The sequence below is a fragment of the Drosophila simulans genome, chromosome 3L (assembly GCF_016746395.2).
Source record: "Drosophila simulans strain w501 chromosome 3L, Prin_Dsim_3.1, whole genome shotgun sequence".
NCBI lineage: Eukaryota > Metazoa > Arthropoda > Insecta > Diptera > Drosophilidae > Drosophila > Drosophila simulans.
This window is the reverse complement of record NC_052522.2, coordinates 16,749,886-16,771,028: the sequence shown is the minus strand read 5'-3', so window position 1 is coordinate 16,771,028 and position 21,143 is coordinate 16,749,886. Positions and strand designations below refer to the sequence as shown.

The 21,143-nt window shown below is 43.5% G+C and overlaps 6 protein-coding genes across 9 annotated transcripts; 2 read left to right on the top strand and 4 right to left on the bottom strand.

Moving 5' to 3' along the window:
• Positions 1-88: 88 nt before the first annotated feature.
• Positions 89-8,070, bottom strand: LOC6738425 (protein rogdi). Of its 2 annotated transcripts, none has more exons than XM_044922811.1 (8): positions 7,943-8,070; positions 4,940-5,067; positions 4,134-4,267; positions 3,644-3,715; positions 3,439-3,570; positions 2,687-2,844; positions 2,280-2,610; positions 89-1,251 (listed from the first exon to the last, which is right to left on the bottom strand). In XM_044922811.1, exons 3-8 carry the CDS (start codon positions 4,176-4,178, stop codon positions 1,183-1,185), a joined length of 807 nt encoding a protein of 268 aa, XP_044778746.1. In that variant the 5' UTR covers positions 4,179-4,267; positions 4,940-5,067; positions 7,943-8,070; the 3' UTR covers positions 89-1,182. The 2 variants fall into 2 exon arrangements, with proteins under 2 accessions (XP_044778746.1, XP_002085234.1); XM_002085198.4 differs by lacking the exon at positions 7,943-8,070 and adding an exon at positions 5,855-5,880.
• LOC6738424 (troponin C) lies at positions 7,149-9,426 on the bottom strand. Its single transcript, XM_002085197.4, has 5 exons — positions 9,236-9,426; positions 9,046-9,163; positions 8,924-8,980; positions 7,943-8,194; positions 7,149-7,569 (listed from the first exon to the last, which is right to left on the bottom strand). Exons 1-5 carry the CDS (start codon positions 9,245-9,247, stop codon positions 7,541-7,543), a joined length of 468 nt encoding a protein of 155 aa, XP_002085233.1. The 5' UTR covers positions 9,248-9,426; the 3' UTR covers positions 7,149-7,540.
• Positions 9,427-10,325: 899 nt separating this feature from the next.
• LOC6738423 (ribonuclease P/MRP protein subunit POP5) lies at positions 10,326-11,086 on the top strand. Its single transcript, XM_002085196.4, has 3 exons — positions 10,326-10,479; positions 10,535-10,772; positions 10,826-11,086. The coding sequence occupies exons 1-3, from the start codon at positions 10,460-10,462 to the stop codon at positions 11,003-11,005; spliced, it is 438 nt and encodes a 145-aa protein (XP_002085232.1). The 5' UTR covers positions 10,326-10,459; the 3' UTR covers positions 11,006-11,086.
• On the bottom strand, positions 11,010-12,702 carry LOC6738422 (adenosine 3'-phospho 5'-phosphosulfate transporter 2). Its single transcript, XM_002085195.3, has 3 exons — positions 11,565-12,702; positions 11,330-11,511; positions 11,010-11,270 (listed from the first exon to the last, which is right to left on the bottom strand). The coding sequence occupies exons 1-3, from the start codon at positions 12,384-12,386 to the stop codon at positions 11,114-11,116; spliced, it is 1,161 nt and encodes a 386-aa protein (XP_002085231.1). The 5' UTR covers positions 12,387-12,702; the 3' UTR covers positions 11,010-11,113.
• Positions 12,703-12,877: 175 nt separating this feature from the next.
• LOC6738421 (calcium homeostasis endoplasmic reticulum protein) lies at positions 12,878-18,625 on the top strand. Of its 3 annotated transcripts, XM_002085194.4 has the most exons (13): positions 12,878-13,045; positions 13,198-13,368; positions 13,431-13,777; positions 14,882-15,044; positions 15,273-15,345; positions 15,841-15,915; positions 16,134-16,210; positions 16,274-16,472; positions 16,535-17,551; positions 17,610-17,777; positions 17,848-18,162; positions 18,227-18,398; positions 18,452-18,625. In XM_002085194.4, the coding sequence occupies exons 1-13, from the start codon at positions 13,024-13,026 to the stop codon at positions 18,548-18,550; spliced, it is 2,898 nt and encodes a 965-aa protein (XP_002085230.1). In that variant the 5' UTR covers positions 12,878-13,023; the 3' UTR covers positions 18,551-18,625. The 3 variants fall into 3 exon arrangements, 2 of the variants coding, with proteins under 2 accessions (XP_002085230.1, XP_039150308.1); XM_039294374.2 differs by lacking the exons at positions 12,878-13,045; positions 13,198-13,368; positions 13,431-13,777; positions 15,273-15,345 and having other exon boundaries at positions 15,026-15,044; XR_005544103.2 differs by lacking the exons at positions 15,273-15,345; positions 16,535-17,551; positions 17,610-17,777; ... (1 more) ...; positions 18,227-18,398; positions 18,452-18,625 and having other exon boundaries at positions 16,274-16,338.
• On the bottom strand, positions 18,610-19,833 carry LOC6738420 (probable malonyl-CoA-acyl carrier protein transacylase, mitochondrial). Its single transcript, XM_002085193.4, has one exon. The coding sequence runs from the start codon at positions 19,805-19,807 to the stop codon at positions 18,644-18,646; it is 1,164 nt and encodes a 387-aa protein (XP_002085229.2). The 5' UTR covers positions 19,808-19,833; the 3' UTR covers positions 18,610-18,643.
• Positions 19,834-21,143: the final 1,310 nt, after the last annotated feature.

Here is a 21,143-nt window from a genome sequence, read left to right as displayed (position 1 = left end):
TTATCGTCATCGCCAGCGCTGTTATCGATCGCAGTCGTCGGACACTTGGCGCGCGAAATCGAAAGTATGAGTTTCAAAGTGCATCGCATTTGGTAAAAGGTAATTTTTATTCAACAACAAGTAAATGAATGTGGACAGTAAGTACGCTTAGTGATTACATAAATAGTTGTCTTCTCTTCCCATGCATTTAGTGGGGTGCTTAGGCAATTGCAATATTCAATAAGTACAGTGGTAATTGTTTTCGTTGCATCTCATTCAATAACTTTCTATATCTTTATAAACTCCGTGGTAGATGTATAAAGTAAACGAGAAGTAAAGGCCGTTGATACAAATGACTTTGGATTAGATTAGGATTGGGCGCTCTTAACCATTAACCATTAACGAGTACGCGAAATACAATTACGGATATACAATTACGAATACGAATACAAAACGGTGTTTAGTTTAGTACAATTAAAAATTCTGTTCACATTTCGGTTTGGTTTATTACAACAATATCATGTAAATGCCGATGTAGGTGCCCCTTCCGTGTGTACCTAGGTATGTATGTAAATAGGGGGCTGTGTTGGGGGTATAAACGTTGTAAGTACCGACTTTAAGTACCGATTGATTGCTGACTTGGTGGATTTAGTTGCATCGTAGCAAACATAAATAAGGGCCATGGTATTACATTACATTAAATTACATGTACGAATAAACTATAATTATCTAGCAATTTCATTTAGTTACACATACAAACACAATTGGTTTTCACAAACGTTCTCTGTTCTCAATTCTCAGCCTAATGCTATTTAGATGCATTTTGATGCATAATTGGAGTGACGTGAAGCGATGAACTCAGGTTCTGCGTAATCGTAATTTAACATGAATGTTGATTGTGTACATTAAACTAGTTGTATGCTTGTATGTATGTATATAACTCTCTATACACTACTGTATATAGCAGTATAGTGTTTTAAAGTATTGTATTGTATAGTATAGTATAGTATATAGTATAGTATGCATGGGTATTATGGGTGTGCCGTTTCCAGTAGCAACATTTCAACTAACATTATTTACTTCGCTATTACAAGTACGGTTCTTTATTAGCTATTATTGTTGTTATTGTTTCTGTCGCCGATCCACCAGTGCCATCCATCAAGGGTTTCCATACCCGGCTTCCATTTCCCGGCGCTCCCCGTCTCAGTAGGAAAGTGCCGAGGGCGAACGCGAGCCAACTGTGAAATCTTTGTACACCGAAAACACAGATATCTGCGAAAGAGTAGAAATATTGAATTAAAAATACACCCACAACTCATTCGAGGACCCAGCGCATCGGAACCCGTTCCCTCGCATTTGCCATACTCGTGCCAATCCCCATATTGGCCACTTTAATTGCCGACTTGCGTCACAGTCAAGAACTGCAGCGTGGCCCTGGCACTTGGCCAGCAACCAAACAAAACTTGGCGGCATCTTGTGGGTGCGGAAAAATGGGACAGCATCCGTGGCTCTTCGCACATGTGCTCCGCCGTTGGGAATCACTGTGATATCAGTTCAAGAGCAGACGCCTTATCAGTGCCGGCTAGTTCCGAAAATAGCTTACTTTTGGGTGGGTGTGTTTCGTGTGGATATACTCGTTTGGGCGTCTAGTAATTGCTGAAGACTTTTCAGCTATTCTGACCTATAAATTATAGAACAATTTCGATCTGCTCAAAAGGCACCAGTCGAAATATCGTGCTTATTACATTTCTCTAGGTTATACCGAGCGAAAAAATGATTTATGATCAATAAAATCGTATTGAATTAATACTATATAGTATATAGCTAAGCACACAACATTAAAGTTCCAGAACAACATCATCTTATCTGGCTAAAGAAAGCCCTGACAAAACTGCGAATTTATTTGAAAACACGCCTTTTCTTTCAGTGCAGACAACAAAGATACATTTGTTATTTCTCTAGGAAATAATTGACTATTTCTGTGTATACTTCTAACCCGCTGAGAACAAGTATTCTGTTTTTGGTGAGTGCGGGGGGCGAACATGATATAATACCCATAATTTCTAAATAAAAACTGACCATAAACATACCATACTGCTGATGATGAAATCTATTTCAAAATGAAACAATTAAAATATGCTTTTGTATATTTTGCAAAAGCGTGCTAAGACAATTTAATTTAATTCAATTAAATACTTCTTTGCTTGACTTCCACTCGCGCCTGACCTTCTTTTTGTCCCTACCAATGCGTTGCTGTGTGTGTTCTTTTGCTCACTTCCGGTGCTTCACCTGCTACTCACCTTGTCTTTTAATTGCTGGCACAGTTTCTGGCCATTCATCAGCAGCAGTAGCACGTCGTTTAGCCACTGGACAGAGGCCTCCGCCTGGCGGGAATCGAAGCGCATGGTGCCCTGGTTGTTCAGCAGCTGGTAGACGGCAATGATCAGCTTGTGGCTCTGCAGGTAGAAACTAACGGCCAAATCCTCGGGCAGATTGGGCACCAGCGACTTCATATTGCGCCCTTTGATCAGCTCATCGATGGGCTTCTTTTTGGGCACCAGCAAACTGTTCCTGCCCCGCTGCAGGGCATCCAGAATGTTGCCTATCACATGCAGCACTTCGTCGGAGGTTCTGTGTGGAGTTTATATGTAAGTGTTTAAATATAACCTCGGAGCGCAGATCCCATGCAAAACAAAACGTGACTCACTTGAAGTGATAAGAGTCGTCGACATCGTCTATGTGGTTGATGGCGGTCTGCAGATGATTGGCCGCATCCTGGACCTGCTGCAACTTCCAGGGCGAGTCATGTGTGATGGAGGTACGTTGCGTTTGGCTCGGCGCCTTGCACAGCTTAAAGCTAATGTCCTGCGAAAGGAAATTCGGTATTAACATACTTTGGTCGTCGGAAACTGATCGGAAAGTTTTCACTTGTTAACTACACAATCATCAGATTAATTGAACAAATACGCATATTTATAGTGGAAAGGTACACATGTCGTTTCAGCAACAGATAAGGAAAATAAATGTATTCTTAAATGATTAACGTGATTTTACTGGGCGTAGTAGTACGCTGCATTATAAATCAGAAGAGTATAATTGAGAAAGACTCTTGAAAACTTTGTTTGCTTTAAAAATTCTATAGTAAAGCGGTTGCAAAGGATTTGATAAGGAAATTACAATGTAAAATTTACAACTATTCAGATAAATTGTAGTTTGAGATTAGCAAACGGAAGTTTGCAGTAAATTCTGGGGGCTTTTTACACATATGCTAATATATTCTAAGACTGAATCATCTGAATCTTTAAGAGTGGGAACTAGATAACTGCTTAAGGGATTTTCCCACCACACTTCTTTGGGGCGTCGACAATCTTTGGTATTTCATGGAGTTGGAGGTTACTGCTGGTGCATATAGTGGGGCTACCTTTCCACTACGTTTTGAGGTCAGCAACTGGCACTTACAGCCTGGGTGATGGCATCGCCCGTTAGGGTCAGCACGGCCTTCAGCTGATCGGGCGACACGGTGAGTATGAACTTCTCAGTCTTCTTTCCCTCGTTCTCGTACAGGGGCACCGGAAACCGATGGGCGCACTCCTGCGAACACAATGTGCGGTGTGGTTAGGTTATTGGTAACAACTCAGAACAACGAATCCGATTGGCTACTCACCACCAGAATGCTCCTCAGTTGCTTCAGTATCGCGTGTACTTCTTGGCGCAGCACCCACTCGAACTCAATTTGCTACGGGCGGTGAAGTGGATTGTATAGTGGATTGGATTGGGTTGGGTTTGCATATTTTGTGTTCCGCATTTCGTATTTTGTGTTTCGTGGTCCCGCCAGCCGGAGATTATGTAGGTATGTCAGTCGGTTGGTGGGTTTGTATTTTTCGCGATAGCGCCATGAAACAAAGCACGTTCCGTGTACAAATCAATAAAGGCGATGTGCGGGGGCGGTGGAAAGTCGGCCGGAAAAGCAGGAAGAACGGGGCAGCGGCGGCAATCGATAATCAATTAGTCAACATAAAGGGGTCCAATTAATCGTTTTCTATGCTGCTCTTTTTTTGGCAACGCTTGTTATTGTTTTTGTTGCTGCTGCTGCTGCGATGCCGTTGTCATGGACTCGCAACTAGCAGCGCATTTTCAACGATCGGAAAACTCACCAGGTTGAGGGCTTCCTCACGCTCCGTGTCCGCGAGCATTTTCATCGCGCTTTTCGGCTTTTTCCGCGCTGCTAAGAATCTGCGCTTGTGTCCGCTTTCCGCTGCAGCAACGCCAGCAATTTGTATTGTGAGCGCTGTAATTTTGTTTTTATTTCAGTTGTTGTTGTTTAATTGAACGCAGGGTTGCCAGGTGCGCAGCAGGCGCGCAAGCAGCGCAAAATCCTACAAAAATACCGCTTTAATACTAAACTGGTCGCCATGGGCGCGCTATTCAAAAATTATTTGTTGTCTGTTGAGAGCAATTGTTCTATGCGGATATTGTCATCAAGCTCAAATATTTGGGTTAATGCATGCTACGCTAAGTGAGCCAATAAATCACAGAGTGCAAAAACAATATTTTATGAAATAAGAGTCTTAAAAACAACAGCGTTGTTTCTAAGTCATGTTTAAGTCTAATATAAAAGTGCAAAAATAGTAGTTTTATAAAAACAAAAGCGTATATTCTACAGCCCTGGCGACACTGCTTGAAGTACTGCTTGGCGTAACAGTACGCTGTTATCTTAACGCTGTTAAATCATATAAACGTTGAAAAGGAGCGTAAATGAGCAAAAAATAAACGATGATGACTGAAAGTGGCGTAGTAACAAAGCGAATTCCAGCATTTAAAGTCCTAACAAAATTTGAATCCAGCTAAACCACAATATACCCCAATAATTCTGCCTCCGCTCACTAATCTCTGCTAACTTCGTAAAGCACTACTTGCCTGGGCGCCAAATTCAAATGGCAATGCAATAAGCGTAACTTACGTTTTCTCGTGGGCGGGGGCGTGGTGAGCACGGCCGTTTCCGGCACCGTGTTGAGGACATGCTGAGGATATCCGCTGGTGCTCCGCTGGCGATGGAGTGGCTGGAACGACCAGTTGTTGTTCGTGGTACTTCGAGGCGAATAGAAAAAACAGATTAACATTCGAGTTAGTTAGTCGCGAATTACACGCGATTTGTTTGCCCTTTCGGTTCGGCCAATTGTGCTTTTCGTTATCATGTTTGCGACCGATTTCGGCTTGATTTGATTCAAAGTCAAGTGCTAATTGGTGGCCCATTGTTGTGACTCACGTCACACACCCAGCTGACGTCGGCGTCTGGTTTCTGCCGCTGGGCTGCAGAATTTTCCCGTATAGCCAGCTAAATAAAATAAAAACCCCCAAAAGTCTTTCCCCCTTCAAAATCAACTGCAGCGCGTGTCGCCGGCGAACGGGTGGCGTTGGCTTTTGTTTTCAATCATGGCCTTTTGTAATGGCCACGAAAAAAAGCGCTTATCAAGCGAACTCAAGATACTCGAAGCAGCACTATTATTCTCACACACACACACGCACCAACTTACAAATGGCTTTATCTATCAGGGTCCAATTTTGTTTTATAATTTATTTGATAAGCCAATGTCAAGTGAAATGAAATGGCCAAGGGAATGGCATGGTGTCGATGGAAAGGCAGTGGCTCCTAAAAAACTTTATGCCATCATAAATTTTTATTGGCATGGCCATTGGCTGCGGCTTTGCCGCTTTTAACACGTTCACATTTCGGATTCTCGATTCTCAATTCTTGATTCTTGGCCACAAACACACACACACACACATACGCAAGGCGAGAGTAGGCAAATATAAGCCAAAACAAACAACATTTTGTTAATGCTATTATATAAATAACGGTGCTGGCTTTCTTTACCTCTGCGGCATTCTGGATAAATATATATATATATTTCTTTATCAATCGCGAACCGCGCGTATCACGAGACTCAGTGTCGCAGGGCGGATAGTTCAGTTAAGTTGGGGTTTCGATAGGAAGAGCACCTCCCCCCAAAAAAAACAACGTTGGTAGCGGTACGTAGCAGCGGTACGACGTTCGACGATCGACGCCCAGCGCTCAACTCAGCGGTATAGCATACCATCCAAATGACGAGGCCAATGCTCGTTAACGTGGTTAAGACGGAGCTTTCGGCCAGGCAGCTTTCTTTGGCCGGATCGAAGCTACAAGAGGCCAACTCGCTGCTCAGCTGTTGGTAAGAGCATAATATTTACTTGTTAATAAAAATGGGGCATAGAAATGTAGGGCAACACAAAGTGGCAAAAAAAATTGATTAAAATCTTGGTTTCGATTTCAAACTAAGAAATGTAAAGAAAATAAAAAAAGGTATATTTAAATAAGTTTTTAATAGTATTTATAGCTTTGGAACCTTTAAATAAAATCAATGGAACTTATTCATAAAACTCATACTAGTTACTGAGAAAACTTACTTTTTTGTACATATGTATTTGATCATAAGTTCGACTTCTGTATTGTTTAGTAGTTTTTTTAAGCTGTCTGTGCTAATAACTAACACTAACTTTACGAACAAACCTATGGCCATAAACTACATTTTCTTAATTAACAAATTTTTTTTGAAAAATAATAAAAACTATTTCACTGGGCGTTCCTTGTGCGCTTAAAGTTTATAAATAGTTGTATTATTTTAACTTGAAATTCAAGTACCATTTATAGAATTCCTCAGCATTAAAAGACAATACAAATTTGGGCTAAAAATAAGCAAACTGTTTGTATAGATTTTATAGCTCACTGAAGATATGTTTTTGTTTTGGTCAAAAGGTATGTACACAATATATTTATATTTATTTATATCGAAATAGTCGGTTTTGTTTTTCCTTGAAAAGAATGAAATCCTAATCCGACAACAAAATAATATAAACAATAATTTGTCGCTGTGAAGAAAGCTAGTGACTAATTGGCTGGCCATTAATTTTAAATTTTGCTGGCATGCAAAAATTATAAATAAGTGAAAGTATAAATAACACTCATATAAGGAAAATAAACGCAGAAGTGCTGGGAAATCCTGTATAAATTTCAAAACTGATTAAGATTTATGGCAACAATCTGTTTGTTCGCATTATCAAAGCGAAATATATATGGACGTGTTTGTTTGGCGGCAAAAAGTAATCCATAAACAAATGAAAACAAGAGTGGATTGTTTTGGGCTTTTTTTTTTCATTTTTTTGCCATGGCATAACATTTATTTTTTCGCATACACAGTATTCCGTTGCTTCTTTTAGTATAAAAAAGTAGTACAAAAGTTCTATTTCTACTCGTGTTTGGCATTGTCAAACTGAAGTACGTGGATTTGTTTGCTCCGAGAAATAAAAACAAAAAAAAGGTGGAGCAAAATGCAAATAAAAAGCGAAACAAGTGTGCAAACAGGAGCAAACAAACGTGTGTCCAACAGGTGTGCGTGTGCGTCTGTGTGTGTGTGTGTGTAGAGTGTGCATGTGTGTGTTTGTTTTTTTTCTGGGTGGTTGGGGAAAGTGGGTGGTGTTTTCCAGGGGGTGGTGGTTGGGTGGGTGGCAGACGCAGTGCGTTTATTTACTCGCCAGTCATCATCTCCATGAATTCTGTAAATTTAAACAAAATGACAGACATTAAACCGATGCCATCGCGCCAGAGCAACCGCTATATGCATTTATAAATAAATATTCCATAAACACGAAAACAAAATGTAAATATGTACGTTCGTTATTCAGAGAATGAAAAATGCGTGTGGTGGAATCGAATTTGTGTGTCGCGCCCAAAAATAGCCAACGATATGCTCCTCCATGGGAGCGCCGATCAGATCAAGCTGTCATAATCGAGCGATCTCAAGATCATCGAAATTTATGATCACTATATATATATATAATATGTATGTTCGTATGTGGGTGGATATGGATATGAATGTGAATGGAAAGCCACTAGAATGTATTAATATCATTGGGTATGGGCACTCACCATCGAAATCCACTGTACCGGAGCCATCGGAATCGATCTCCTCGATCATGATGTCCAGCTCCTGCTCGGTCAGCTGGTCGTCCAGCTCCTTGAGGATCTCCTTCAGGCAGGTGGTGGGAATGAAGCCATTGCCCTGCTTGTCGTACAAACGGAACGCCTCGCGCAGCTCCTTCTGCATGGCCTCCGCATCCTCCTCCACGATGAACTTGGCAGCCAGCTGCACGAACTCGCCGAATTCCAGGCGACCGGACTCTGAAATGTGACAAATATTCCGAATGTGTGTATAATTAACTGAAAACGACTGGAAAGCCAGCGGCTAATGATGGGGCTCCCAAAACACGACTATGATCATAAATCAATGACAGCGCGTAACTAAAATTTAATCATCGCTCGATGGTGAATCATCTGCGATTTGCTGTAATAGCCAGCTAAATCTTATTTAATAAATATATACTTTTATTATTTGCAGCTGTCAGTAGGTTTTTTTTTAATATTTTTTTCACTTTTGTCTTTGGATCATTAAAGTCACTTTTGCATAAAGTCTAACCATAATTATATTTGCATATTTAGTACCTACTTACAGATTTGTTTTTCTCACTTGTAACTTTATACTTTTTTTATGTTCAATTTAAATTGAAGGAAAATGTGTATATATAACTACACAAATCGATTAAACGAATACAAAAACATCCACGAAATCGGCACAAGTATAAATATATTATTGATGCATATTTCATTTTTATTTTGTTTCGTTTTATAAAAACTATATGCATGTATTTTTTGTAGAATTTTCACGCTGTTCTACTTGGGACTGAAATAAATTTAATAAAATATATGCCACACAATTATTTTAATTGGCAGTTTCGTGACATAAATGCAAATGTTTTCTATCTTGAATTGAATTCATAATATAATATCATTGAAATACTCAAAAACTTTCGACTATATCTATCATATGTTGTAAAAATAGCGTTTACTTACTGTCCTCATCGACCTCCTCGATCAGTTCCTCCAGGATCTTCTTGTCGAAGGGCTGACCTGCAGTTGCCAAAAACAATAAGTACTCCTTCATCCAACTGGACATCCTGAACCCTAGAACTCACCCATCAGGCGCAGGATGTCGGCGACCATCTCGGTGGGGATGGAGCCAGTCTTCTGGTGATCGAAGCTGTTGAACGCCTTCTGGAGCACGGCGATCTGCTCGGGGGTAAGATCTTCATCCTGGAATGAGACAAATATGTAGGTATTAATCATCGACAGTCCTGTGGAGCTGAAAAGATCTGAGATGCTTACGACGCTGCTCATGTTGCTGCTGCTTTTGGGTTTATGTTTGCCAATGGGATCTGTCTGATCAGCCTAATCTTGCGAAGCGATCGTCACGGAGTATTCGTTCCAACTGCGAGGCTGCGCGGATGCGTTTTCCAAAATATAGACCACAATCGGTGAACTTGCCACGGAAAAGCGGAAAAACACGAATGCGGCTGCCGATCGATCGGTGGATGTTCGGATCGTTGGAGTATATGTAGCGTTTTTCCACGCCGCTGCCCGAATTTTATTGTTTTTTAGAAATGACTGTAAAGTGCGATGGGAAAAAGCGAAAATAAAACGCGATCGGAGCGTATCCCGCCGCATTCGCTGCTCCGGAGACTGAACACGAGCCGTATAGTGGTTTTCCACGGCCACCGATCGCTCGTTGGATGGAGCACATCCCATCCAGTGGAGCGGCATGGGGAGAGACGTCGGCGGGGGCAGCCATGATATCTGCATATGTGCGCCAGCCAGCTATAATGCGATGCGTTGCGCTGAGATCCCCGCGTCCCCAAGTCTGCGAGCAACACAATCGCTGATATATATATATATATTATATAGATATATGTTTAGATTCACCGAACAGATGGAGAAATCCCCACTGGCACTGGAGCAATGCCCCCCATTCCGTTTGTCGACGGAGGGCTGAACGTGGGCAGCGACAGTGAGGAATGTTCTGCCCACATTCATGAATTGGTCGACAAGTTGCCAGTTTCTACGTGCGATTCCCCGAATCCATTGTTTCGCTGTCAAAATACAAGTAAATGGGTTGAAAACAATGTATGTCCATGCATTTACTTTCCATATATCCAACTTGAACAAAAGACTTTCTCAAAAGTAAAAAGGGATCGCATCTTTTTTTAGAATCGAATGAAAAAATACACCAACATATTGAACATACAAGATCATTTTATATTGAAGCGTTCCAAATCAATTACAGGACATTTAGATTTGGATAATAATTTTTAATTTTTTATAAAGAATATCCCAGATTTCATATAAGGATAAGGATATAAAAACATACTTTCCTAGCTAACTTATATTTAAATACAGCTGAATCTTTCATTATTTGAAGGGTTTGAACATTTTTAAGACACACAAAAAATAAAACAGCCATTTCCGGATTTTTAAAAACCGATATGTTATCGGTAGTTGAAGCGAATTCGGTCTGGCAACCATTTGCAGCGTTGCCATATTGATTACACCGCGATGGTTCGCATAAAGAATAGGTAAATATTGATCTCGTTTTCTTTAACGTTCTTTAATTAAACCATCCTCAAACAGGTACATAGCGGTGCAGATTGTGCCCTACACGCCAACACAATCTCTGCGACTCAACGACCACAGCCTGACCAAGATCCTACTCCAGAATGTGGAGAAGTATCACGGAGTCTACGGCCTCGGCGTGATCGAGCAGGGATTTCGAGTGAAATACATCAACGATCGGACGAAAATGGCAATCATACGCTGTCTCCATCGAGGCCAACACTTTGTGTCCAGCGTATTGCCATTGATTACTTTGGTTGGTCCCATTGTCATGTCCTTAAATCAGCAATAAAACCACCTTTCTTCCAGATCGGAGATGTACGGGCCAAGTTTAGGACGCTCTACATCGGTGCCACCATCATCCAATGCAACAAGTTCATAGTCAAGCACCAAAAACAGTTCCTGGACCGCACCATGGGCCAGTTAACCTCCGCCAAGGAGCGCCAGGATCTCTTCAAGCGCGTAATGGAGTTCGACATGGACAGATAGCACATAGTTTGTTTAGAATGTAATTAAGTAATTATATTATATGGTTTTCTTGTAGAAAAACCATGCTTCCAATTAAACTAACATGTACGTGTTTTTTTTGGTATCGTTCTAAACTTCGATGAGGAATTTGCGACTCGGTGAGCGGGCAACCTTGGCTCCAAATTGTTTTAGTCTCTGTCGGACGTCGGCCAACGTCAGCTTGTTCCTCTTGCTGTAGACATTGAGATATATGCCCAGGACAACGATGAGGCCAGACCACAGATATCTGAAAGTTTTAAATAGGTATAGTATAGCTTCGTCTTTAGAAATTCACAGAACACTTACTGTAAGGTGAAGGGCTTGCTGAAAAGCACAAAGGAAAAGGCTATGGTCACAGCCTTGCGGGCGGTGGTCACTGTGGCAGCTATGGGGGCACCACTACTCCTCACCAGAGCCAGCACAAACTGAATGCCCAGATAGCCGGACAGACTAAACAGGAACCCATAACCGAAGGTCTCAACGGGGTGCTAAATGGATACAATTTAGATCGCTCACATCATAAATCTCAAATATTACCCACCTCCAAGCAGAAGGCAAAGCCGCTGAAGAAGTTGCCGGTAACCAGCATAATCACAAATAGGTACACAAAACCCAAGCCGTATGAGTAGAACACCACCTCACTGCTGGGCGCCTTATATTCCCGCATCGCCTTCTCCTGAACATTTCCGATGGCGGCATCGCAGAGCAACGCTCCCGAAATCATGGCCACGCCAAGCAGATTGAAATTGGGCGTCATCTGGGAGTCGGCCAGCGTGAACCACGCCAATCCGATGCACATGCAGGTGGCTGCCGCAAAGTCCAGCAGTCCGTAGCGTTTGCCCTGTATGAGGATGCTGCCCACCAGCACGGGAATGAGTTTGCAGCACTTGAAAATCACCTGGGTGGGATAGTTCAGATAGCCGAGACTTGAGTTGGACAGACCCATTGTACCCAGCGTAAGAGCAGCCAGAATTAGGTATGTTCTCATGGGAATGCAACGTGGCTCCGGCTCAATGTTCCAAAAGGAACCGCCGCTTATCCGATAGCCCTCCAGCCGCCGCTCCACCAAACCGAAGCCGATGTAGTAGCCAAACTGGACGAGCGTGAGGAACCATCCGTAGGGTTTGAATCCTTCGACGGTGAAGATCAGCTCCTGCAGATAGCCGTACAGGATGTACAGGAAGAAGACGCCGGCGCAGCTGAGCAGGAACTGAGTTGTGCGATTGTAGTAGGTGAGGTCAAAGCAAAGGATTCGCAGTTCCGGCGGAGATTCCGACGTCGAGGACTTCCGCTGCAAGGGCGGCGAGCTTCTCGCCGATTCGCCGCCATTAATGGTGATAACGCTCCCCTTATTATCTGCCATTCTGCTGCTCGCGGATGTGTCTATATACACATACACACTATATAGTGGCTATTTCAAGATTATTTTGCAGGGAGCCCGTGTAATTCAATGCCACGCTGTCCGCGGAGTTGTCGGTTTAAAGTGCGGATTTGTCATGCCTCCTCGGATGCTGCATTAATCACGGGCCGGCGTGGAGATTGCTTTCGAGTACAAATTGCCCTGGCTAAACGTGTGCACTCGGTTTGTTTACCACAAATAAACTATTTTTGTCAGCTTAGAACGGAGATAGACGCCCGGCGTTGCCACGTTGTGTTATTAATCGAAAAGCAAAAGACCGGTAATTGGCAGCTCTGCTCGAACCGCCATTCTAATTGGAGCCTCTGCTACTGACAATAAATATGTTTAACAAACGAGCAGCGAAAAAACTTAAAGCCGCTTATTTACTCAAAAAAGATTATGATAAGCGCTAAAAACCACTTTAAAAGTAGTACCGAGAGTAACTCTTAGTATTTAACTACATGTCGTTCTAAGAATACAAAGATATGGGCACACTGTCGGAAAAAATAGGAAGAAGCTGTGAAAAGTGCCGCTGGAAAAGTGCAAAAAGTTATGAACTTAGTATTTTACATAGGATATTAGTGCTAATAACAGTCGCAAAATGGACGTGCAACCGCCACGCGGTAAGTGCAGCAATTAAAGAAAGTGCTGCATATAACTTCAAATCGAGCTAATTCTGTGCCCAAGTCGATTGGCATGCACATGTGTACATACAAACATACAACCTTTGATATGCTCACATTTTTTGCAAAAACCATTTGCTTTTCATTTGCAGATGCTAGTTTACGGAATATTATCGACAAACTGGCGGAGTTTGTGGCCAGAAATGGTCCGGAATTCGAGGCAATAACGAAGCAGAAGCAGCAGAACAACCCAAAGTTCGAGTTCCTCTACGGCGGGGAGTTCGCCAGCTACTATCAATTCAGGGTGGCAGCGGAACAGACTCGTGAGTGCTTTCTAAATTGGTGGAAAATAAACCCTATAATCTGCTTTTAACACCCAATACAGTGCTGAAGCAACAGGCCATTAACCAACAACTGCCACCAGGTGCTCCAACCGGCCACTACATGCAGCATCCGCCGCCAATGCAGCAATCCCAGCCACCGGGCCTCTATCCGCCACCCAATCAGCAGCCACCGCACCCGCCCGAAAACGCACAAGACAATATGCAACAGCAAACGCAGCACTCCTGGCCGCCGAACGCCGGCAACGGTGGACCGCCCAACAATCAGCAGGCCAATGGCAATCCCATGGCCATGAATCCAACGTCACAACTGGAAGCCATAAAGATGCAGCAGAAGTCGCTGCGGGAACAGATCCAGCAATCCGAAGCGAATCTCTCCGCACAGCACACGGTAATTTGAAGTTGGAAATAACTGGGATACCTCTATACGCCCACCTTTGCAAGCCTTTTTCCGAGAGTTTAGAGCAGCTCGAGTTTGAAAAGAAAAGATTTCAATATGATTTCATGTTGAATGTTGGCCTCCTCTGGCAAAAATTCAATGAAGCAAAATGGATTCCTTTTTAAACTAAATACCCACCTAAAAGTTGCTTTTATAGTCTGAATATAAGAACGTTTTTGCTTCTTCGAATTTTTGACCTCCCTTTTAAACGACCCAATCGATTGTGAATATACTTCGTTTTTAAGCCAGAATGCTTTGAGATATTTTCTTCAGAGAAAAGATAAATCGTATAACCAGTATATAATTTCGGACCTAAATTATTTCCAAAGATATTGTCATAGACTCACAGATGGCAGTCTTGTATCCCCTTAATTTTGTAATAACAACTCTGGAACAACAGTTCAACAAATGGTGTTTATTATTAATCATTATGAACAGCTTCTGTGGACTATTCACTCTATAAGTACTGTGAACCAAATTCGTCTTAATAAGAAAGACCTTTCTTATTGCTTATCGCTATTGAATTTCCCTCTAATGAAGTGATCTCACTCTTCAAATTGCTTTTTCAAATTGTTTCACTACAAACTAATCCACGAATTCCTCAGAATAATCAGTCCTGCGACCCTTTTCTAAACGTCCTTTCAATCGATCTACTCAGTTTTTGTTCTCCAAGTGCGGATAAGATAAAGTTAAAGTGTACTTTCAGCATTACTAAACTACAATATATATTTGTCATTATTTTTACTATTTAATTAACAATTTACAATGCTACATTAAATTTTTGCTTTATTGTATTTTTTGAAACATAAACCAAAAAAAAAAAAACCAAATCAAACCACTCTTCATACCAACTGACAAAACTGTATAAAAACCAAAAAAAAAAAAAACAAATCCTAAAATCAAATTTGTTTTGAAACGCTTGTCAACTTGAATACGAAATGTGAATACCAAATGCGAATATGCATGTGAACAAACCTTTGTGTGCCCAATGACCAAACCGAACTGATCCGAACCACACCAACGCATGCGATCCAAATCGCACCAACCAACCTGTAGGCCCTGATGAACCAGAAGACCAAGCAGATCGAGGATGCAATCGCGGCGGCGCAGACGGCGCAGCAGGAACAGATGGCTGGCGAGCAGGGCATTGTGCTGAGGGACTTCGATAGCGTTCTGCAGCCGATCATCGAGTCCTGCACGAAGGACAGCATCTCTGCAGGTAAATACGAGTTCAGCGGACCGGCTGGATTACATTATTGCTTGTTTGTAGTCTCGTAATCAGTCATAAGTTAGCTAATGGAGCTGAATTTTTGATGCTCCGCAGCTTTGCTGCACACAAAGCGCACACTAAATGAATCCATACTACTTTTTGATTAATCCTAAACCTAATTTATAATCGCCATGGACAATGACAATATGAGTAACCCGTTTGATATTGCAATTTTAGGCAAGAACTGGATTTTACAGCATTCAACCGACAGCGCAAAAATCAATGTCGTTTTACAATATCTTTTAAAGAAGTATGCCTCAGTTTTATACCTAATGACCTGCAATATGTATTAATTAAATTGTGTTTCTTTCTTTCAACGAGTGAAATACTAACCAAACATACAAAAACGAAATACGAAATATCGAACATGCAAGTGAGAGATGGTCGATTGAGTGATTGTGCGATTGAGACTTCCACAGAGAGGCTCGAGATTGATTCGTTTTCGAGAGATGTTATGATCCATATGAGTAGTTCCCAGATCCGGAAGTCTTTTAGCTAGGGCCACACACCTAAACAAATCATTTTACTTAATAAGCTTAACCATAAACACGCACAACAACACACCAACACTTAACAGTGATAATCATCGGACAATAGAAAAAAAAAATCAAAAACACAAATACCAAAAAGAAAGAAGATTAACTAACAAAAATCATTATACTTGCACAACAAGTACTTTTGGCAATGTTGTTGTGCATACAGAGAACTAGAAAAATATGTTTTTCGTTTGTTAATTTATTTTTAGGGCTTTGGTCAATGGTTCAACGTTTCAGCAAAAATTGCATCTTATATATTTAGTTAATGATATACTCCATCACTGGTAAGTTCGCCCAGTCAATTATTAGTATAGTATAGTATTTAAGAGCCATAAACCTCAACAACTAACCCACCGAGCAAAAATACTACTTTGTGGGTTAGTTTTTGCGGACTACGCTGACAGAATTGGACTGAATCTGACCGACCACCGGACTTTCGACATCATACCTAGACTTTAGAGTAGCTGGGAGATGAGACTTAAGTGCAACGATGTATTTACAGCATGCGCAAGAACATCAATGACTTGAAGAACAGCCTCGAGAACGTCGTCATTCCGATGTTCTGCAGCGCCGACTTGAGTATGTATTTCCCCTCTCGATTGATTCATTTTGGATTTCTAATAGTGTTATTCTCGCCCACAGTTGGCACCTCCGACCAGCGCCAGAAGCTGGCCAAGCTACTGTCCCTGTGGGAGTCCAAGGCGAAGTTCTTCGATGCATGCGTCATCTCGAAGCTTCAGTCACCGGACTCGTCAATGCAGGAGTACAAAACCAATCTGCAGAACACACATCATGATATAACTGCCAAGTTCACGCAGAATACCAAGGCGACTTTGGATAAGTAAGTATAAAAGTCCAAGAACATAACAGAGCATATAATAAACCTTAACTCTTATGCTTCAGCTATCAGAAACAGCATCATATATTTATCCAACATGCCAGCCAGCAAATTGTGCAGCTGGAGAAGCAGGCGCAACACCTGGAGCAGCAGATTGTGGCCCAGAAGTCCCAGCAGCAACACATGCTTCACCATCAGCAGAAAAACATCCCATCGCTGATGTCCCACCGAATAGCAATGCCGGGTGACCATGAGCACATGAATAGCCAGGGGCCGCATGATCAGCAGCATCCGCAGCCGGGAAATAACATGTATCCAGGTGGTAACTTCCAACAGCAGCAGCCACCGCCGGGGAATCACTTTGCGGATCCACGCGGACCGAACTTCTTCATTCCGGACATGTCCAAACCACCACCAGGCTTCCCCGGACCCATGCATCATAATCAGGGCCCAGCAATGGGCCATCCGCAGCAGCAGCAGCAGCCACAACCGGGACAGTTTCCGCAATTGCAGGCGCAGGGGTCCGGCAATGAACCACCTGTTGATCTTGGCGTTCTCAGTGCAGCAATTCAGGCGTGCTTACAGATGCAGCAGCAACACCATCCTGACGACCCTCAGCAACAAGGACAGCAGCAACTGCAGCAGCAGCAGCAGCAACAACAACCGCAGCAGCAACAGCTGCCGCCGCCAATGGCTGGCTATCCCCAGAATATTGTAAGACCTGGTCAGCAAAATGCTGATAGCGGCGAAGTAGACCTGGATGTGCTCAATGCAGCCATTCGCGCGGTTATAACCAAAAAACCCGAAGACGGAACATTGGAAGATGGCCAGCAACCACAGAAATTGGTCGACGGAGAATCTGGAGAACCTGTTGTGATCGGAGAGCCACAAATACCCACAGCGCCTTACTACGACCTACCAGCGGGCCTCATGGTGCCGCTTATTCGTCTGGAGGATTACAACTACAAAGCCCTCGATCCGGCGGACATTCGACTGCCAGCTCCAGCGCCACAAAGCGAGCGACTAACAAATGCATTGAACGCCTTCTATTCCGCACCCTCACACGATCGTCCCAGGGATAAGTAAGTACTTCAATTCAATGTTAGTCAGTTTTACTTATAAATGGGTTTATCTTTGCAGTGAGGGTTGGGAGAAGCTTGGTCTCTATGAGTACTATAAGGTGAAGAATGCGGCGCGAAAGCAAAAGGAAGAGGAAATCAAGGACGGCATCCGAGAAAAGTCGCGGTCGCCCAGTCCGATTGTGCTCGAGAAACCCCTACCCAAAAAGAGCAACAAGCGAGTTTACCGGTGAGTGTTTGTTTTCCATCGATACTTTTAAACAGAAACTAGAGATATTTGGACTTATCTTCTTGCGCAGATCAAAGAGTCGCAGTCGCTCCCGCTCAAAAACGCCGCCCCATCGAGACAGAACGGCCTCTCGATCCCGATCCCGGTCACGATCCATGGAGCGCTCTTTAACGCCGCCACCAGTAAATCGGAGCAGGTTGGGCGGTGGTAGCAACCGCAAGGGTCGCAATCGATCTCCTCGCCACGAACGGGACAACAACAGCGGCAGCACAAATAGCAGAGAGGGCCGTGGTGACCGTGGCAATTCCAATAGCCGAGACAACGGGAACAGCATCAGCCTAAGACGAGTGGACCGCGACAGATCTCTAACACCTCCGAGCTTTCTGTAAATCATGGCTATAGTATAATTTCATGAAAGTCGGACCAATGAGCTATTTTTCCTTTTACAGGGGAAGCACATTTGCCAAGCCCGCGGATTTCATCGAGGAAACGAACAAGGGCCACCAAATGCTCATGAAAATGGGCTGGGCGGGAACGGGCACTGGACTGGGCTCAAAGAATCAAGGCATCGACACGCCCATTTCGGGAGGCGAGGTGCGCGATCGTCGAGAGATGTACAAGGTGAAGTGGCAAGAGTACGCAAGAAAGGACAACTTATAATTTTCTATCCACAGGGAGTGGGCGCGAATATGCACGATCCCTTTGAGAGCTTTCGGAAGAACAAGGGAGCTGCCTTCGCGCATCGGATGCGATCACGAGACGACAAGAGTTAGGATCTGCCAACGGTCATAACTTTCCAGTTTTTTGTTTCCTTTAGCCCAGAAAATATACATTTTTATAAAAGCAAACTGCATTTTTATACAAGATTAGGCTATAACATTAAAGCTGGATTGAGCGGCCTTGGCATTTACTTTTTCCAGGACCTGGACCAGCCCCTTGCCAGGACCGCATTCGAAGGTGCGTGGAAAGTCGACGCCCTGCTTGCGCTCGTACATCTCGTGGAGGGTCTGCTCCCACTTGACGGGCCGCACGATTTGCTTGGGCAGCTGCGTTAGGATGTGCTTGGCATGGCGATAGGGTTTGCCATCCACATTGGAGTACACTCTAATGACGGGATCCTGAAGGCGCACCGTTTTCAGGGCTTTGGTAAAGGGCTCCACAGCGCTTTGCATTAAAGGAGTGTGAAAGGCGCCGCTCACAGCCAATCTCTTCATCCGTCGGATTTTTAAGGCCTTGGCATTTTGTTCCAGGAACTCCAGGGCCTCTACGTTGCCGGCCACGACCTTGCAGTGCGGATACATGTAGTTGGCGATGCCACAGTAGGGCGACTCCACTCCCTTTTCCAGACACCATTGCTGCGCCCGAGCACAGGCCTCTCCCAGATTGGTGTCCGGTCCGTAGATAGTCATCGCCATGGCTCCGGCTGCCTGGTCACATGCCGCCTGCATGGCGGTGGCCCGCACCTGCACCAATCGCAATGCCTTGTCAAAAGGCAGAGCGTCCGCGTACACCAATGCGGTAATCTCGCCCAGACTAAAGCCAGCGGCAGCCACACACGTTTCAATGGCCTTGGGTCGCTCCTCACGCAACTGCTCCAGTGCTGCCAGCGAGGATACCATCACAGCCAGCTGAGCGTGCTCCGTGCGATTCAGTTTCTCACGTGGTCCCTCCAGGCAGATCTTGAGCAGATCGTATTTCAGCACCTCGTTGGCCAGCTCGAAGATGCGGCGGGCGCCAGGGAATCGGAGCAGGTCCTTGGCCATGCCCACGTACTGGGTGCCCTGCCCAGGAAAGAGCATCACACTTGTTTCCTTGGGATCGATGGCGGGCCGGCCTTTCTGTTCCAGCGGCTCAGAAAGCTCGTTGAGCAGTTGCTGGCGCTTCTCCGCGTTCTCCGAAAGGGCGGAGGATTCTGTGGTGGCCTTTGCGGCATCGCTGCTCCAGCGGGACCAGCTCAGGGCACCGGTAATCCGCGGTGATCGTAGTAATCTGCGGGCGGCCAACATTTTTGTTGAAGGAGTTCGCGGCATAACATAACAGCTGATTAGAGCCGAGCAAAAGTGGAGCTTATCGATAACTGTAATATGGCCATCGATGGTTTTAGTGCTTCGATGATTTTAGTACATATTTTATTTTGAATTTTGGCGGCTTATGCTAAAAAACAATATGATCTTGAAAAGTGGAAAGCATTTCTTGTATTGTGATTATCTATATTTAAAGTAAATCTTAATAGTTAAATTCAACATTCAACATTACTTCACATTGTTTCGATTTATTTTGTATATGCTTATAAAGGTGTTAAAATAGCTACTAATAACTTTAAATATTTCTAATGGCCAATTGGAATTGGTGAGCTTAATGTATGCTCATAAAAAGATCAAAATTCCCAGGTTTTTTTTCACCTGACATCTTAGTCATGGTCTGTGGTCTTTTTCCACTATTTATAGCCAAACTTGATTTATGTTGCTAGGCTCTTATTTAGTCATTGACGGTCGTGACGAAATAATGTTGGTTGTTTATTCATGAGTCACTGCCTACTCCACATAGAAACTGAGCCAAGTTTTTATTTGAGTCCAAAGTAACAAAGTTATAAGAGATTCTTAGATTTGCTGATCTCTTTTATTGTGCTTAGTAACATTTTATTTCAGAAATATTTTTCTAAAGAAAATTTGGAAGTTAAGCTACGACTTGTCGTGGGAAGCTTGTTTCATTTGTATTGTGTTTTATCGGTTTTTGATAGCCAACATTTTACGCTTTCTAAGGTCAGATCTTAAATATATGCCTATCAAAATTTAAAGGATACTAGCTCTTTATACATATGTTTAAATTCCAAGACATAAGATTAAAACCCTGCCAAGACAAAAGAGTATTTTTTGGCCGTGTGCTATTCGGAACCCCCGAAATAAGAGTTTCTAATTTGAAATGCGATCCCAGCAAGGCAATCGCAGAGTTTTTTGAACCCAGGGCGAAAGAATAACCCTCCGGCAGGCCGAAAGAATTGGCTGCGGATGATGATGAGGATAGGGAAGAATGGGGATGGTGATTGGGATGGCAAAGGTGAACGACAAAGCCGCCGGCAAAGTCAGACACCGGAGATGACGTGACGCACCACTTTCGCCCTCAGTTCAAGGAACAGGAGATGTGGGCATCAAAACAAAAACACTAGCTCACACGCTCTGCCAGCGGTCCTGCCAGTGTCCCTTGTCCATCCGCCCATGGTCCGATGCGATCTTCCCAGAAGACGGAGCGACATTCCCAGCTCTTTTCTTGTTGCCAAGGAAAGGACCCACCAGATATGTGTACCAATGCTCGTCTAGACTGCACGAATATCAGATCGTCGATGGACCGGCGATTCTATTAGAAGCA